Here is an 18,617-nt window from a genome sequence, read left to right on the forward strand (position 1 = left end):
TGGCTCAACTAGGAGAATTAAAAGAAAAAATTGTAATATTAAAGATCTTGAATGCCAGTGATGCCATTTCAAATTAATTCCTTAAATATATAATGCATGTCATCAGGATAGTTACAAGTAAAATACTTGATTTGGAGCCCCACATATAAGTTTCCAGGTGTTTGAAATCCTAGGATGTGATTTGGGAGATGAGAAAAAGAATTAAGCACCTTCCACCATTGCCTTTGAGTGAAATGTATATAGTTTTTTTTCTTAGAAACCTCTTAGAAAGCATAGCTCCAGTACTTAATTTGACCAGAAATGTTATTTTCTTAAGGGTAAAACAAGATATCCCACTGCTACTCCAAAAAAACCAGTGATATATTTGACTTTGATTTACCTTCCTCAACTTGGTAAATGGGAGGAAATGAGAAATCCTCAGAATGTATGATTTCAGTTTTAAATTTATAGAATATGTAAAATATGTACTGTATGTAAAGAGGAGAACTCAGTCAATGAAACAGCCAATAAATAAATAAGTATAATTAAATGCCATTTTTGATATCTTAATTGGGGAAAGAAAGTTTTTATATATCAAATTAAATGCTTAATTTATCATGTTGCTTATGATATAATACCACTCTTAAAGCTGGGATAGTAAATCCTACATATTGTTGCAATTATTCCATTCTATCCGATATAAATCTAGAACTGAGAGTCCCCACAGCATAAGAATAGGGTATATCCACCATGATCTCTCCTCTGGTTATCTACCATGATCTCTCCTTGGCATCTACCATCACTGGTTCAGAGATGTCAGGGGATGCGTCTCCGACTGTTCCATTTAATAACTATTTATGGATCTACCCTCCATGAATTTGTCTAGTCCCTTCTTGAACCTATTTTATTTGCCCCTAAGGCCTGCTGTGGCAATGAGTTCCACAAGTTAACCGTGTGCTGTGTAAAAAGTATTTTCTCCTGTTAGTTTTAAACCTGTCTCCTACTAAGTTCACTGGTGTCCCCTAGTTCTGATATTCTATGACTTACTGAATAATTTCTCCCCATTCATTCATATTCATACCCTTCATGATTTTTAGACCTCTAGCATATCCCCCTTCAGCTTTCTCCTTTCCAGACAGAACAGCCATAGTCTCTTCAGTCTCCCCTGGTACAGCAGCTATTCCATACCTTGATCATTCTGGTTGCTCTTCTCTGTACCATTTTTACTTCTCCTATACCCTTTTTGTGATCTGGAGACCAGAACTGCAATCAGTGTTTAAGATGTGGGTGCACCATGGATTCAAATAGTGGCATGATAATTTCCTTTTTATTATTATTTTTTTTTGTTATATTTCCCCACATGTATTACTTCGAACTGGTCAAAACTTGTTTGGGCACTTTTTTTGCCTACTCATTTAAGCTTTGTGAGGTATTTCTGCTTCCTCTCTCCATCAGAAATCACATTAAATGATTTCTTCTGTCTGGGATCCTGTTTGTCTTTCAGTCTGTTTTTTTTTTCCAATTAGGAGACTCCCCACCAACTTTAAAACTTTGAAAAATAAGATCTAGAACAGTAATCATTATTTCATATTTTTCATATCCCCAGCTAAGCTGTCGAGTGTTTTACACCAATCCCTCAATCTCAGACTTTCACATCGAGTTGATATTGAATAGAAATACAGAACACAACTTCATCAATCCTTTGCCTTCAGCAAAAATAGCAGTGGTATCCAGATCCTATTTTTTAATAAAGAAATTGTCACATTTTACAATCTACACAAAATTGACTTACTCTACATTGATGCTTTGGATGTCACCATCAATGGTAAATGCCCGTGCTTATGAAAAGGGTTTATTTATTATGGAAAAAACATATTTTATCAGAAAATATTTTTGTTAAAGTTTGCCAGAATTTTAGGCTGGTCTTGATACATTTTGATAAAATATAAATATTTGTTATCCAGGAAGGAAGAAAGGAAAGAATTTTGTAAACTTAGAATGTCTATCAAAACCTTATTTTTTAAACCAACCCCCTCCCCCCCCCCCCCCCCCCCCAGGTTTTATTGGAAGAAAAAAAAAGTTTTTAAAAAATGAGAATTGTTGAAATTTCCTTCTGGAAAATAAGGTTTAAAACTGCCATGTTTACACTCTTGTGTGAAATATAAAAATAACTTACAGTATTCCCATATATTTACAAGAAAGAAGTGCAAGATATATAAACAAATTTATCTTTTATAAACTTGATAATGTAATTGTCCTCAAAGAGAGAGAAAACATTCATTTACTTTCAGGATAGACTACGTCTAAATTTGTTCAGAAATATACTTCTATGGCATTCCTAATGGAATAATAAATAATATTAGCAGCTTGTATGTATAGATAATAATAATAATAATATTATTCCTAATAATAATATTCCTAATGGAATCATAAATAATATTAGCAGCTTGTATGTATAGATTCCTTTGCATCTTCAAAGTGTTTTGCAACATGAAGGTCCTTACTTAGCCGAACACATAAACACATACTTTAAGTTAAGTCATTTCATATTCAGCACTGACTTAGACACACAAGAACTAACATGACATCAAACTCAATTATCCCTTTCAATAATTCTATGAATTATATGGCACTTATAATTGAAACATATACAGCATTACAGGCTTACTAGGATACATCTAATTTATCTATCTATATATAGTTTATGATTTCATAGTAGCCTGAAACAGTCTGGGGAAAGTCCATTTACTTCAAAACAAGTACAAAAGAAGCCCAGAAAATTCCTCTGACTCAGCATTGCCAGGACATAAATATGGGTCCTGAAACCTGTCTTATATCCTCACTTATTCTGTATATACTTGACATTTCTCAATAATGAGACCTGCATGCTTGTGTTCAGATACCTGGTCCTGCTGGTGATCTTGGTGTGTTTCTCCTTCAAACTCTGCAAAAACTGAATACCTGACTTGCTTCATCCTTTTTCTCTCACACCAAAATATGAAATCTCACTTGGCACCACGACTAATGAGTATCTGAAATTATAATGAGACAACAGGAAGAATGACATGTTTTCCTTTATTGTTAGACAAGGAAATGTTGATATTAGTGGTGTCAACTTCTTCAGGAATTTTTTGGGAGACGAGAACTTCTAAGTTCAGACAGCCGTGTCGTGACATGAATATTACCAGTATGTCCATGCAGTGAGAGCAGCATGTATTGCCTGCTCCAAATCCAGAGCAAATGCTCCCAACTGCTAGGAGTACGTAACAAGCACCACACCAGAGCAGTGTGGGTATAAGGAGGGCTACCCTCTGCAACATACCTCTCAAGAGGTACCAACAGGACCGCTCTCCTTTTTGGGCAGACCACCTTGGTCAGATACTCTGGCAACAGCTACCGGCAGATGTCAGGCTCCAGACATTTTGGTCATGCCCACCTGTTAATGACCCTTTCTAAAAGTTAATAGCAGCAGCAGTCCCTTCAGTACACTCCTTGGCTACTCAACTATCCTTTCCCCAATAATTCCAGGGACCTCTGAGCCTTTCTTTGAGCGGCGTGAGGTATCAAGGTATTAGATCCAGTTGGAAACACAAAAGGACACAGTCCTTTGCAGAGGATTTGGGCAGTATATAACACAATCTCCCTCAGCCCTAAGCTCCATGCCACATGCCCAAGTGGGGAGGGTTCTTGGCAGAGTAAGGGTGGTGTCACGCATTCAACTTAAAACATGAGCAATTCAGCCATTTAGCTCACATTAAGAGCCCCCATGGAATTGCAAAAGTGTTCTCTTCCAGGTGAGGTTTGTCTCCTAACTATAATAACTAGAATAAGTCACTATAGTCCAAAGATTTGCAATCTTAGCATGTGGTTGCATGGCACCATCCTAACTCATAATAACTTTAATATATCACAACACAACAATGATTTGCAACCGCTGGAAATGAATGCATGATACCACCCTGAGAGCAGCTCCTTTGATGCATTCAGCAGGCCCAACACATGCCATATCCAGCTACCTTCAGGCCATTTTCTGAGGAAACAGATACCTACTGAGAACAGGGTTGACTGAAGGCACCCTTTAGCATAAATGAAGAGCAAGACTGAAACGCACAAAACAGGAGCAACAGCAATATATCGGCTCCATTATACACAACAGCTACACCTTCCCCCATATCCAGTGCCCCTTCTCCTATTATACAGCATGTGTATCTCTAAATGAGTAATAGGCTTTCAACACCGTCTCTCACCCCATTCTCATTAAAAAACTCGGGGACTGTGGCATCGACACCTGCACAGTCAGATGGGTCACTAGTTGGCTAGAGGGCCGCACCCAGAGAGTGGTGGTGGATGGGTCACTTTCAACCTGGAGGGATGTGGGCAGTGGGGTCCCCCAGGGCTCGGTCCTCCGGCCCGCACTGTTCAATATCTTCATCAGTGACTTGGACAAGGGGGTAAAAAGCACCGTTCAAATTTCCTGATGATGCTAAGGTGTGGGGGGATGTGGGCACGCTAGAAGGGAGGAATAGGCTGCAATTGAACCTAGACAGGTTACAGGGGTGGGCGGATGAGAACAGGATGGGTTTCAACACTGACAAGTGCAAGGTGCTGCACCTGGGGAGGAAGAACCAGCAGCATACCTACAGGCTGGGAACTCCCTTCTCCTCAGTGCAGAGGCAGAAAAGGATCTTGGAGTCATTATTGATGCCAAAATGAACATGGGCTGACAGTGTGGGGACGCGGTCAGGAAGGCCAACTACACCTTGTCATGCATCCACAGATGCATCTCAAGCAGGTCCAAGGAGGTGATCCTCCCCCTCTATGTGGCACTGATCAGGCCGCAGTTGGAGTACTGCATCCAGTTCTGGGCGCTGCACTTCAGGAGGGATGTGGACAACATCAAGATGGTTCAGAGGAGGGCCACCCGCATGATCAGGGGGCAGCAGGGCAGGGCCTACGAGAAGAGGCTATGGGACCTGAACCTGTTCAGCCTCCACAAGAGAAGGCTGAGGGGGGATCTAGTGGGCTGTTGCAAACTAGTCAGAGGGGACCAGCAGGCATTGGGGGGTCCCTGTTCCCCTGAGCACTACCAGCAGTGACTAGAAATAACGGTCACAAGCTGGCAGAGGGTAGATTCAGACTAGACATCAGGAGGAACTACTTCACAGTCAGGACGTCTAGGATCTGTAACCAACTTCCAAGAGAAGTGGTGCTGGCTCCTACCCTGGGGGTCTTTAAGAGGAGGTTAGATGAACACCTTGCTGGGGTCGTTTGACCCCAGTACTCTTTCCTGCCATGGCGGGTTGGACTTGATGATCTGCTCAGGTCCCTTCCAACCCTACCAGCAATGAAACTATGAATTATGAAGAAAAATCTGAATGTCATAAACAAAGCCCAGGTAACATATTTGCTATGAGATTGTGATAATCCCTCGGGTGAAAGGCAAGTGTCCTTAAGAAGATTCAGCATCCAAAGCAAATTTAAGGAGGAGCTTGAATCCTGATGTATACGGATTCAGTGTCAGGTAAGCATTTTCCTTTATGGTTCTACTTTTTTGACTTCATTCATCCCCTGGCTTTGGGCAAGTTCAGCCCTACACTTTCACTCTTCTCAGTCTGAAAGAATGCTGCTATTTTTCTTATTATTATTATCATCATCATCATCAATATAAAAAGGTGGGGGAATTGAGGAATATTGAGGGGAAAGATCCTACGTAAGTAACACAATATGGATAATGTAGAGTGGAGAACAGAATTCTAGACTCTAAAGGCACGTCTAATGAATCCCCACCAGATAGCTTTGGAAATAAGAACAGTATCATAGGAATTTTGGGTCTCGTGTTGTCTATTACTTTTTCAGACCAGAGTAAGCTATTTTCTTCTTATCACAGCTGTAGGAAATGCTTGAGATGTAAATCAATGAAATATTAGAAACACAATGAAATCTTCCTTTTTAAAACTTTTATTTTTGATTTTCTTAACATTTCATTGTTTCTCTTTGGTCAGACTCTTTCTGAAAGGTCAGCGTTGGCACTACTGTGAAGTTCTGCATCTCATGACTCCTTTCTGAATTCAGATGCTGGCATTTTATGTTTCTAAGACACTAGATGTCCACCTCTCTGATTGACCTTCCGTGGAAAGTGGATTTCTAACTCTTTAAGCTCCTGAGAAAATACCATTAAAATTATACTTTCCTCTCTTTGGAGGAGAGAATCCAATGACCATGGAAAAATTATACAGAGATACTTTCCTCCACATCATGAAAAACACCCACAAAAACCCAAAACATATGAAATTACAATAGCTGGAAGTGTGGTTTATGTGTTTTCATGGAGGTATTCAAATTTAATCCAGATCATGTATATTGATTTCAGTAGAGACAGAACTATTGTCACCAGCTATGTAAGTGATTCATTGCATTCAATAAGCTATGACTATCTACTCAAGCTGAGGAATTGGCCAACGGTTGTATTTACCAAGGTAACTGAGAGAACATATCTTGGTGATCTGTGAATCTCTTTGTCTGGTTTTTAATTTAGGGGAGTTTACTAACAGTGGTAAACCAAGTTATAATCCCAGACATGTCTCTTGTTTGTTTTACATGCATGCCTGACAGAAGGACTTTAAAAACATATATCAACACACAAGTTCACTGATTGTCCATGAGAGAGAGGCTTAAAGTCTTTGGCATCCTTTACACATCTTAGCCTAAGGTACTGCAATGCATTGCAAGTTTGGACTTCCAATTTGGTACAGTTTCTTTTCACTTTCCTAGGTAGACACCATGACAGAGACAAGCTGGAGAAATCAAACATTCATTACAGAATTCATCCTTCTTGGATTCAGGGAACTTCCTGCATTGCAAATCCCTCTCTTCCTGATCTTTCTACTGATCTACATTGTGACCATGGCTGGGAACATCCTCATTGTTGTTCTGGTTGTGGCTGATCAGAACCTTCACACCCCCATGTATTTTTTCCTGGGGAACTTGTCCTGCTTGGAGACCTGCTATACCTCCACCATCCTCCCCAGGATGCTGGCCAGTTCAATGACTGGGAACAGGAGCATTTCCATTAGGAGATGCTTTGTGCAGTATTTCAGTTTTGTTTTCCTGGGAGCTGCTGAATGTTACCTACTCTCTGTGATGTCTTATGATAGGTACTTAGCAATCTGTAAGCCATTGCATTATGCAGCCCTTATGAATATCAGGCTGCGTGTCTTCCTAGCAATTGTTTCCTGGGTAAGTGGATTTTTGGCAAGTACAATCACAACGGTAACAATATCACAGTTATCTTTCTGTGGTCCCAGTGATATTGATGATTTTCTCTGTGATTCAACTCCAATCATTAAACTCTCCTGCAGCGATGCTCACCTGGTACAACTTACGACTTTCACATTGACCGTTATATTCACATTGCCCCCATTTCTTTTGACATTGTTTTCTTACATCTTCATTATCTCAGCCATCCTGAGGATCCCTTCCACCACTGGGAGGCAAAAGACATTTTCCACCTTCTCTTCTCATCTCATTGTGGTGACAATGTTCTATGGGACTTTGATATTTATCTACATATTACCAAAGTCCCCCAAACTGAGCCAACTTAAAAAAGTGTTCTCTCTCCTCTACACTGTTGTGACGCCAATGGTTAACCCTCTTGTCTATAGCCTAAGAAACAAAATGGTGAAGGAATCCTTAAGAAATATGGTAAGTAAAATGTTATCATATACAGGATTTCAAAGAAGATAGATAGATAGATAGATAGATAGATAGATAGATAGATAGATAGATAGATAGATAGATAGACTTACAGGGTGTATGTGGGTGTGGGTGGGTGTATCTAAGGGAGAAAATGTCAGCTGTTCAGAGCACTCTGCCCTCAGTGACTGATATTTTGTCTGTCTGATAATGCTGTTAATAAGCTGTGGTGGTCTTATACATAGAGGTTGTGTGTGGCTTACTTACATCAGGATCCTAGCCTTCTGCTTTGTAAATCATGAGTGTGTAGCCACTGTGTAGTCACTCTGAAATGTGTCCCAGTATCTTTTCACAAATTGAAATCCCATCCAAACATTAAAAAGTCATATTGTATGCATAAAGAAAAGCTCATTTAAATGTTTCCCCAGAAACGTTTCCCTCATTTAAATGCTTTTAACTGTTGTTGCTATGCTGATATCATCTGGATTCATTCCCATTGTCATTTAATTTTATATTACTCCATGAAAGGTGAATAACATTTACCTACCAATAAACTTTTTTTTTCTTTGTTTCTCTGATTACATGCCCTGCTGCAAATATTTTATGAAATCTTTGAAAGGATCTCCACTTTGAATGTATCTCTCCCTCCTGGCTCTGTTTAACTTGAACAGCATAGTCACACATTTTTTAAAAAAGTATATATTCATAACTGTCCTATCTGCCCAGGGATGACACTGGTCTTGCCCAGAATTTTTCTTACCATCTGCTTATGGCACCCACATCCTCACATCCATCAGATCCACATGGAAGAAATGCTTGAATTTCAGCATCAAGGTTATGAACTCTCAAAATTATACCACTCTTTCAATAGCATGCTGAGGAACCAGACAGTAAACGATTCACTGAGAAAAGCTTTTAATGACCTACAATTTTCCTAAATAATGAGTCAATAATCATTTTACTAATATTGAACTGTGCAATGAGACTATTAAATTGAAAATGGAAGTGACAAATACAATCAGTTTCAGGGGGCACTGAAAAACATCTAGGGTATGAAAAATCTGAACAAGATAACAATTTTTTGTGGTGGGGGGTCTCATGAGTTGGGTATCAATTTAGCATGGTGTAAATTGGAATTGGTTTTATTTGAAAGCCACAGGTCTTTCAGAAAGCATCATTCATGGGCACCTCTAAAAACTAGGGAGGTTAATAATATGCAAAATCAATGGAGGCTTGGTCTGTGACATTCATTGACAACTGTGTTTCCCATGATAGAAGTATAACATAATGAAGATAATGATCATGGGTGGACAAAGCAATTAGAGCAGTAACACTCCATTTTGACTTTTTCAGGAGTCCTGTGATCATTTGGTGTCAGTCAAAGATCCTGAACAACACTTTCTTTCAAAAAACAAAACACAACAACACCTGTACTACTTAGATTAGTGGTGACCAACCTTTTTGGCAGGTGTGCCACAAGTTAAGCCCTGCTTTTGATGGGTGTCACTCTAATCCCTGCTTCCCATAGGGGAATTTGATAGTGTTTGCACCATGGGATGGCAAAATGGAGGCAGAGGAGCTCAAGTCTCTGGTAGCACAGAAGGGAGCAGTAGCAGGATCCTGCTGGGAGAGGAGGTATTACCCTCAAGAGCTATGTTAACACTTCCTTGGCCCTGTTACCATTGCAGTGTTATATGGTGAGCAAGGATCCAAAGACCTTAATTTGGCAGAAGCTATAGACTGAACCCAGGGTCCCTGAGCTCTGGGGAGTGAATAAAAACCCTGAAGATACCCCTTGCATGGAAAAGTGTAATTTTACTATGCTACAAACACACTTAGCATGTGTTTTCCTCTTTGAACAAGAAAATGATTGCATTTTAAGTGTATTTATGTACTAAGAATAATGTGCAACAGAATCACAGTCATTCCCACCTTAAGTGTAAGCCTATGGGGTGGCAATCTTCTTATTGACAAACTGTTGTAAACTTGGTCATAAATTGGATATCCTTATAACCATATTCATTATCTACACCAGTGGTCCTCAACTTTTCTTGTACTGGGACCCATTTGTAAACGTGGATGGCCAGTACCGACCCAGTAAATATTTTAAGTAGAAAACATCCCCCTGGCCCTGCTGGTGAAACTATAATATTTTTAGCGTTCCTAGCTGAGATAAGGGTCTCATTGTTCAGGGGCAGATTCAGGATTTCCCAAAGATTGGGGAAGAGGAGTGGAAGAAGCAGAAGAGGTATTCCTGCTTGCCTTGGCCAGGCTGCACTGGGGCTGGGCTCACCTGGGGATGAAGTAGTGACAACAGCAAGGCAGGAGAATAGTTTCCCCCTCCCTGCCCCATCTCCCAGGAGCAGACGCAGGGAAGAGGATCCCTCCTGCCTATTCCCACTACTTCTTTCCCTGTCCCCAGCTGAGCTCAGACCACGTGCAGGCAGGCTGGGGCAGACAGGAAAAGTGGTAAGTGGGGGAGTTGGGGGCAGGGAGGGGGAAGAGGAGGGGAAGAAGAGGTCTAAAGAAACAATAATCCCCATAGGCTCCTATGGGCCAGTCCAATCCAGGAGGTGGGTGCAGCAGTGCCACTATACCCATCCTGGATCCAGTCCTGCCATTGTGCATGGTCCTGTATCAACCCACTCCTGAAAAGTCCTTCCCTTTAAAGAGCTTTTCATTAAAAAGTGGACATGACACACAAATGGGCACCCAAGGTGAAAGCACCTCATTTCGTCTAAGATTACACAGAAAACAAGGCATGGAAGTATGGAGAGAGCCAAGCTGTTCTATGTCTCAAGTAGTTCCATTTTGAAATCAGTGCAGGTCAAGCTGCTTGAAGGTAGGTGTTAAAAGTTAGCACTGCCAAAAAGCTACAATAGGATGACATTTGGTGCTCATGTGATTTCGGGCATGTCACCATTGTCAACAGCCTTGATTTCATAATCTTCATCCCCCAAAGTATAAATTTTCCCCACACCAGCTAAAAGATAAAACCTTTAGTTGCAAATACCATAAGCAGTAGGGTGTTAGAGTTGCTGGGATTATCATTATGCTGGGATAGGCTCAGCAAGTGGGCGGATGAGAATCTGATGGTGTTCAACACCGATAAATGCAAGGTTCTCCACCTTGGGAAGAAAAACCTGCAGCATCCTTATAGGCTCGGCACTGCTATGCTGGCTAGCACTATGGAGGAAAGAGACTTGGGGGTCATCATTGACCACAAGATGAACATGAGCCTGCAATGCGATGCTGCGGCTAGTAAAGCAACCAAAACGCTGGCTTGCATCCATAGATGCTTCTCAAGCAAATCCCGGGACATCATTCTCCCCTTGTACTCGGCCTTGGTGAGGCCACAGCTGGAGTACTGCGTCCAGTTTTGGGCTCCACAATTCAAAAAGGATGTGGAGAAACTTGAGAGAGTCCAGAGAAGAGCTACACGCATGATCAGAGGTCAGGGAAGCAGACCCTATGATGACAGGCTGAGAGCCCTGGGGCTCTTTAGCCTGGAAAAGCGCAGGCTCAGGGGTGATCTGATGGCCACCTATAAGTTTATCAGGGGTGACCACCAGTATCTGGGGGAACGTTTGTTCACCAGAGCGCCCCAAGGGATGACGAGGACGAATGGTCACAAACTACTACAAGATCGTTTCAGGCTGGACATAAGGAAGAATTTCTTTACTGTCCGAGCCCCCAAGGTCTGGAACAGCCTGCCACCGGAGGTTGTTCAAGCGCCTTCATTGAACACCTTCAAGATGAAACTGGATGCTTATCTTGCTGGGATCCTATGACCCCAGCTGACGTCCTGCCCTTTGGGCAGGGGGCTGGACTCGATGATCTTCCGAGGTCCCTTCCAGCCCTAATGTCTATGAAATCTATGAAATCTATGAAATCATGGACCACAGCAATATATTTCAGTGGCAGCTAAGGATGCCTGTAGATGTGAAGGGAGGTTGCTCCAATGCGCTGTAATTACAGCATGTCAGCACAGACTCAATTACCATGCTCCAGCAGCCTCTGAATCTAATGCATCAGTGTCCCCATGCTTCAAAATGGCTGTGGGGGCTTTAGTTAATTTTGAAGCATGGGGATGCCGATGCATGAGGTGTTGCGAATGCTTTAATCAGAGTGGTGCTCAGAGATGCTGAAATTAAAGTCCCCCCACCCCCCACCGGCTCACATGTAAAAATGCTCTAAATGTCTAGTTTACTTGCATACCTTATGTAAGGAAATGGGCTCTAGAAAGTAAGCTATAAGGAATATCAATAAATGATTTGTACGGCCTTCATTTTCTAAATTTTTATTACATAAATTTAACTTGCACCCACCTTGAAGCAACCTCTCTCCTTCTCTGTTCAAATACAAAACTCTACCAGCTCCAGAATTTTCAGCACATTAACTTGGTAGGCCCTATATTAAAATTTAACGGGGGTGTGTGTGTGTGTGTGTGTGTGTGTGTGTGTGTGTGTGTGTGTGTGTGTGTGTGTGTGAAACAGAGAGAGAGAAAGAGAGAAGTTATTTAGATTAAACTTTGCTATGAAGAAGAATTTGAGACACAAATTAATGATTCCTGATGAAGTTGAACTCCATTAACACAAGTTTGAGAACACAATCTGCGCCATATTATGAAGGATAAAGAAGAAGAGGAAGACCAATCTTAATGATTTGGGGTGTTTATTTATTTATTTATTTATTTGTGTTATTGTTTTTTAAACAGAAGAGAAAAACAATCTTCTCTTGCAAATTATTTCAGCGTGATGATACAGCTGAACTGTATAAATAGAGATGACATAACATGTTCCCAGGTCTTGCTAATCCCTTTGGAGATAGACAAGTATCTTTAAGGAAGGCAATCAGCTTCTATAGTTATCTTCAGAAATCACTGACATCCTGAACTGAACTACTTTAAACTAAGGTAAGCATTGTCCTTTGTTTCTAATTTTTTGCCTCCATTTATCTGCTGACATTCAGGGTTAGAAAACTGCATTCTGGAAATGTGCAAGTTCAGCCTGTCTTAAACATCATTTTTTCATTAAAAAGATGGAGAAATTGAGGCATGCATGAATAAGGAAAATTTTTGCCATATTCACAAAATAAGCATAAAAATGAGTATGGAATAGAATTTTAGAATCAGAAGGCAGATATGTACTTATTCCCCTTCGGTTCAGGTTTGTAAATCAGAGTAGTACTATTAGCTGCTTCCGTCCCTTGAAAGATGAAAACAGCTGAAAATCAGAAATTCAATTAAAACCACTTAAAAAAATGTAAGTTTGAAAATAATTCTTGTTTGATCTGACTCTGTATTAGTAAAAGGTCAGTGTTGGCGATACTGTTAAATTCAGCATCTCACTCCTTCCTCGAGAGGTGAGATGTTGCTATTTTAGGATTCTGTGAAATTTGCTATGAATCTCTTCATTGACTTTCTTTGGAATCATACTTTAGGTGCCTTAGAAATTCCAGATTAAATTATTCTTTTCTCTTTGAATGAGACAAGTAATTATTGTGAGAAAAAAAAAGTCCCAGAAAATAGCAAGATCCATCAAGAGCAGCAGCAAAATAGATAGGACCGTAACAGTAGGACCATTTTCATCAGTGGGATATATGGCCCATTGGAACAGTAATCTTTGACTGTCTACTCAGGGTGAAGACTTCACCAAAAATTCTGTTTTACAAATACCACTCAGAAAAAAAATCCCTCTTTGAAAATCCTGCCAAGAATTTCATAGCTCAATTTAGAGGAACATAGTAAAACCTTAAACCAAGTTATTTTACCATGCAGGGCTGTTATTATGGTGTGCACACACGCCTGATGGTTGACATCTTCAGACTCCACAGAAGGATGGAAACATCCATGTCAGAACACATAGTTCACTGGTTATCCATAGGAGCTGAATGCCTTTGGGATCTTTAATAAATCTGAACCTAGAGTAATTTTGTTGTAGTAAATTACTTCTTCAAACTTAACCGTGGGATTTCTTTTTACTTTCCTAGGTACACCCCATGGCAGGCACAAACTGGAGAAATCAAACTGCCATCACCGAAGTCATCCTCCTTGGATTCAGAGATCTTCCTTCATTGCAAACTCCTCTCTTCCTGCTCTTTCTGGTGATTTACACTGTGACTATGGCTGGGAACATCCTCATTGTTTTTGTGGTTGTGGCTGACCAGCATCTGCACACCCCTATGTACTTCTTCATCGGGAACTTATCCTGCTTGGAAACCTGCTACACCTCCACCATCCTTCCCAGAATGCTGGCAAGTTTGGTGACTGGGAACAGAACTATTTCCATTAAAAACTGCATTGGACAAAATTATTTATTCGCTTCCCTGACAGGATCTGAGTGCTATCTCTTATCTCTGATGTCGTATGACAGGTATGTAGCAATCTGTAAGCCTCTGCATTATTCTATGCTTATGAATAACAGGTCCTGCCTCTTTCTAGCAACTGGATGCTGGATAAGTGGCTTTTTCGCTAGCAGCATCACAACAATATTAATATCACAGCTATCTTTCTGTGGGCCCAATCAAATTGACCATTTTGTTTGTGACATTTTCCCACTCATAGAACTATCCTGCAAAGACACCCGCATAGTGGACATCATAACCTTCACCTTAGCAGGTATTTTCACACTGCCACCATTTCTTTTAACATTAATGTCCTACATCTTAATTATCTCCACCATCTTAAGAATCCCTTCCACCACTGGGAAGCACAAGGCTTTTTCCACCTGCTCCTCTCATCTCATTGTGGTGACACTGTTCTATGGGACATTAATTTTTGTCTACATATTACCAAAGTCTAAAGCCCAGAGCAACCTCACCAAAGTGTTCTCTCTCTCCTATACTGCCCTGACTCCGATGGTGAACCCCTTGATCTACAGCCTGAGAAATAAAATGGTAAAGGAGGCTCTAGGAAATTTTGTTGGTAAATTATTTCTGTACAGTGGTATTCAGAGAAAATAAATCAGTAATCTTAAAAAAATATCTATGGGACACAATATTTTCTGTTCAGAATACTATAGCCTGGGTGACTTAGATTTTCTTTGATTCCTTATCTTTTTTTGTGTGTCTGTGTGTGTGGTAGTGGAACATGAAGAACTTGCAAGTGATGTAGTCCTGTCAAGGTCCTCACATTATAATGCATATGCCATAAGAGCATGTATCTATCACTTAAATATTTCAAATACTTCTTCAATCCTTTTAAATTTCTCCCAAAATAGCTTTTTCTAAAAGCAAAACACATTTGATCTCCCCAGATGATGTAAACAGAGATAGTTCTATCAATGTCAGGTAAATGGTATAATTTGACTTTACCCCATGGTAGGTAAAGGGCATTTGCCTGCTAAATAACATTTTTTTTCTTTGATTGCATGTTCTTCTGCAAATTAGGCTGTGCAAAGCAGCTAATATTCACTTCAGATTCAGATTTGGCTGAGTTGAGGGACAGTGATTCAATTCAGTAATTTGAATCATCATCCTGAATCAATTCAGCCAAATCTAATTTGGAGATTCTGCTGCCACCGAATCAGCCGAATCACCAAATCAAACAGGCCCCGTCCCCATCCCTGTCCCGCTCTCCCAGCCGTATCAATGGCTGCCCAGCTCAACACCAGCATCCTGGCTCTTTAAAAAAAAAAAGAAAAAAAAGCCCCACACTCACCGGCTGTCGCAAGCTCAGGGGAGGGGAAGGGGGCAATCCCCCCTGCCCCACACTGCCCCGTGCTGCATGGGGGACTCTGCCATGAGCCTCCAGAAGCCCCAACAGCCATTGCAGGATCCAGTGAGCACATGGCTTTTTTTTCTTTTTTCCATGAACCACACACTGGAATAGATCGGGTAAATACTTAGGGGCCTATAAGCATCTGGAAAGGGAAGTATGAAAGGCACCGAATGGAGGGTTAGGTGTCTCTACACTAATGCTAGGAGCATTGGATATAAGCAGGAGGAACTTGCACTCCTGCTTGCACACAAAGACTACAACCTGGTTGGGCTAACAGAAACTTGGTGGGACCCTACCCATGATTGGGCGGTGGGCATTGAGGGCTACAGCCTATACAGGCAGGATAGATTGGGAAAAAAGTGGGGGGTGTTGCTTTATACATCAAGGAACATTATACATCTTCTATAATAAAAAATGGGGAAAGAAGAAGGGCAGATCAAAGTCCTATGGCTCAGATGACAAGGGGGTAGGAGTGAAAAGGACTTGGTAGTGGGGGTCTACTACAGACCCCCACACCAGGAGGAGAAGTTAGACCTAGAATTCTTGAGACAGCTCTCAAACACAATACGCTCAAAGGACCTGGTTGTCATGGGTCACCTTAATTACCCAGACTTCTGCTGGGAGGAACAGTCAGCCAGGTCTGCCCATTCACATAGGTTCCTAACTTGCATACAGGACCTGCATCTAACACAGGAGGTATGCAGTCCCACTAGGGGAAATGCATTACTCGACTTGGTGCTGACCACAGGGGAGGACTTGGTGGGGGACCTGCAGGTACAAGGTAACCTAGGAGATAGTGACCACCTGTTGATAGGATTCACTAGCCGGCACAAGTTGGAAAAGATAACTAGTAGGGCAGAAGTGCTAGACTTCTGGAAGGCCAACTTCAGTGAGCTCAGGAGATTAGTTAGAGTGGGACCAAGGGGTAATAACATCAATGAGTTGGGAGTCCAGGAAGGGTGGGAGTTCCTCAAGGAACTGATCCTGCAGGCACAGAGGGGTACCATCCCAGTACACATATTGGGAGGCCAAAGATCCAAGAAACCATTTTGGCCAAGCAGAGAAATCCAGGAGATCCTACAGGGGAAAAGAGAAGCTTACAGCCTGTGGAAGCAGGAGGCAGCCACCGAAGAGGAGTATACCTGCTTGGCTTGGGCTTGCAGGGAAGAAGTGAGGAAGGCCAAAGCAGAAAAGGAACTCAAGCTGGAAATAAAGATTACAGGTAACAAAAAGTTCTTCTTTAATTACATAGGGAACAAAAAGAAGGTGCAGGGTAATATAGGACTGCTACAGGATGGACTAGAACAACTCGTAACAGATAGGATGGACAAAGCTGAGCTCTTAAATGATTTCTTTGCATCTGTGTCCCCGGACATGGATACAAACACCTCCCAATGAGACTTTAGTCTTGCTTGAGAGAGATACCAATCCACCAGCAGTTAGCACTGACCTAGTGAAGGGGCACTTGGAGGGGTTGGACTATTTAAGTCAGCAGGCCCTGATGATCTTCACCCAAGGGTACTAAAGGAATTGTCCGGTGTCATAGCGGAACCACTGGTGCAACTTTTTGAGCACTTGTGGCAGTCAGAACAGGTTGCAGAAGACTGGAAAAGGGGTCATGTGGTCCCTGTTTTCAAGAAGGGGAGGAAGGAGGACCTGGGTAATTATGGGCCGGTTAGCCTCACCTCTATTCTTGGCAAGACCTTAGAAAAAATCATTAAGGATCACATTTGTGGAGGGCCAGTGGATAATACAATGTTAAGGGAAAACCAGCATGGGTTTCTAGCAGGCAGATCCTGCCCGACTAACCTGATCTCTTTGTATGACAAGGTCACAAAGTGCTTAGATGCAGGAGTAGAAGTAGATTTTATTTACCTGGATTTTAAAAAGGCTTTCGACACAGTGTCGCACCCAGTTCTTATGAGTAAACTAAGTAGCTGTGATGTGGATTTTTTCACAGCCAAGTGGGTGGGAAACTGACTTATGGGATGCACCCAGAGAGTGGTGCTGGATGGGTAGGTTTCTACCGGGAGAGATGTGGGAAGTGGTGTCCCCCAAGGCTCTGTCCTTGGACCAGTACTGTTCAATATCTTCATCAGTGATTTGGATGAGGGTGTAAAAAGCACTCTGTTCAAATTCACAGATGACACCAAACTATGGGGTATAGTAAACACACTGGAGGGTAGGAAGCAAATTCAGGTGGATTTAGATACATGGGGGAAGTGGGCAGATGAGAATAGGATGCAATTTAACAAACTGCTGCACCTGGAGAGAAAGAATCACTAATACATCTATAGACTGGGAAATACCATTCTAAGTAGCACAGCAGCAGAAAGAGATCTCGGAGTCATAGTCGATGCAACAATGACCATGAGTTGCCAATGTCATGAGGTAATAAGTAAGGCTAACCACACTGTTTCCTGCATTAGTAGGTGCGTCACAAGCAGGTCTAGGGAGGTGATACTTCCCTCTATACACCATTGGTGAGGCTGCAGCTGGAGTACTGCATCCAGTTTTCAGCACCACACTTCAAGAGGGATGTGCATAACCTGGAAAGGGTTCAGAGAAGGGCTACTTGTATGGTTGAGGGCCTGAGGGTAAGTTCCTATGAAGAAAGATTGAGAGACCTGAATCTCTTCAGCCTTCGCAAGAGAAGACTGAGAGGTGATATCGTGGCTGTCTACAAACTCATGGGATTGGGGGGGGGGGTCAGCAGGGAAAAGGGGATACCATGGGTGTCTGGTGCCTCTTGAGTCGGGGGGATATGTGCACCCCCCCACGACACCAGTCAGTGTTCTGCCTCCCTGATTCTCTTCACCAGCACCTCTGTCCACTATTTAAGGCTTTGGCTGCAGCATATGCTTCCCTTCACCCTTGGGTCACACATGGTGACCAGCATGCGGACCCTACTGGACCACAAGGGATCAAGCCATTTCCTGATGCCATCCATCACCCACCTCACCAGTGCCTGCACATCTGGTGACAGTGGCTTGCCCCACCCAGAAACATTGATTCCCTGGAAGCTCTCCATTTGGCTCTGAAGTTCCCTCACTACAGCGATCACCTGGATAAGGAGGGCACCCCCAGCACTGAGGGTTGTGGTGCTCAAGATGGGGACTTCCCTTTGGGCACCCTCCCACTGGTGCCAGGCTGTGGAAGAGCAAGGACAAGGGAGTGGTGTCTGTGGAGATGTATCAGCATCCCCATGGTGCTCATGTATTTTGTT

The 18,617-nt window shown here is 42.0% G+C and overlaps 2 protein-coding genes across 2 annotated transcripts; both read left to right on the forward strand.

Annotated features, from left to right (window-relative positions):
• Positions 1 to 6,759: 6,759 nt before the first annotated feature.
• LOC132251743 (olfactory receptor 11A1-like) lies at positions 6,760 to 8,590 on the forward strand. Its single transcript, XM_059731671.1, has 2 exons — positions 6,760 to 7,680; positions 8,543 to 8,590. Exons 1-2 carry the CDS (start codon positions 6,760 to 6,762, stop codon positions 8,588 to 8,590), a joined length of 969 nt encoding a protein of 322 aa, XP_059587654.1.
• Positions 8,591 to 13,671: 5,081 nt separating this feature from the next.
• LOC132251744 (olfactory receptor 10A4-like) lies at positions 13,672 to 14,634 on the forward strand. The gene has a single exon (XM_059731672.1). It carries the CDS (start codon positions 13,672 to 13,674, stop codon positions 14,632 to 14,634), a length of 963 nt encoding a protein of 320 aa, XP_059587655.1.
• The last annotated feature ends 3,983 nt before the right edge of the window (positions 14,635 to 18,617 follow it).

This window comes from Alligator mississippiensis, chromosome 7 (genome assembly GCF_030867095.1).
Source record: "Alligator mississippiensis isolate rAllMis1 chromosome 7, rAllMis1, whole genome shotgun sequence".
Taxonomy (NCBI): domain Eukaryota; kingdom Metazoa; phylum Chordata; order Crocodylia; family Alligatoridae; genus Alligator; species Alligator mississippiensis.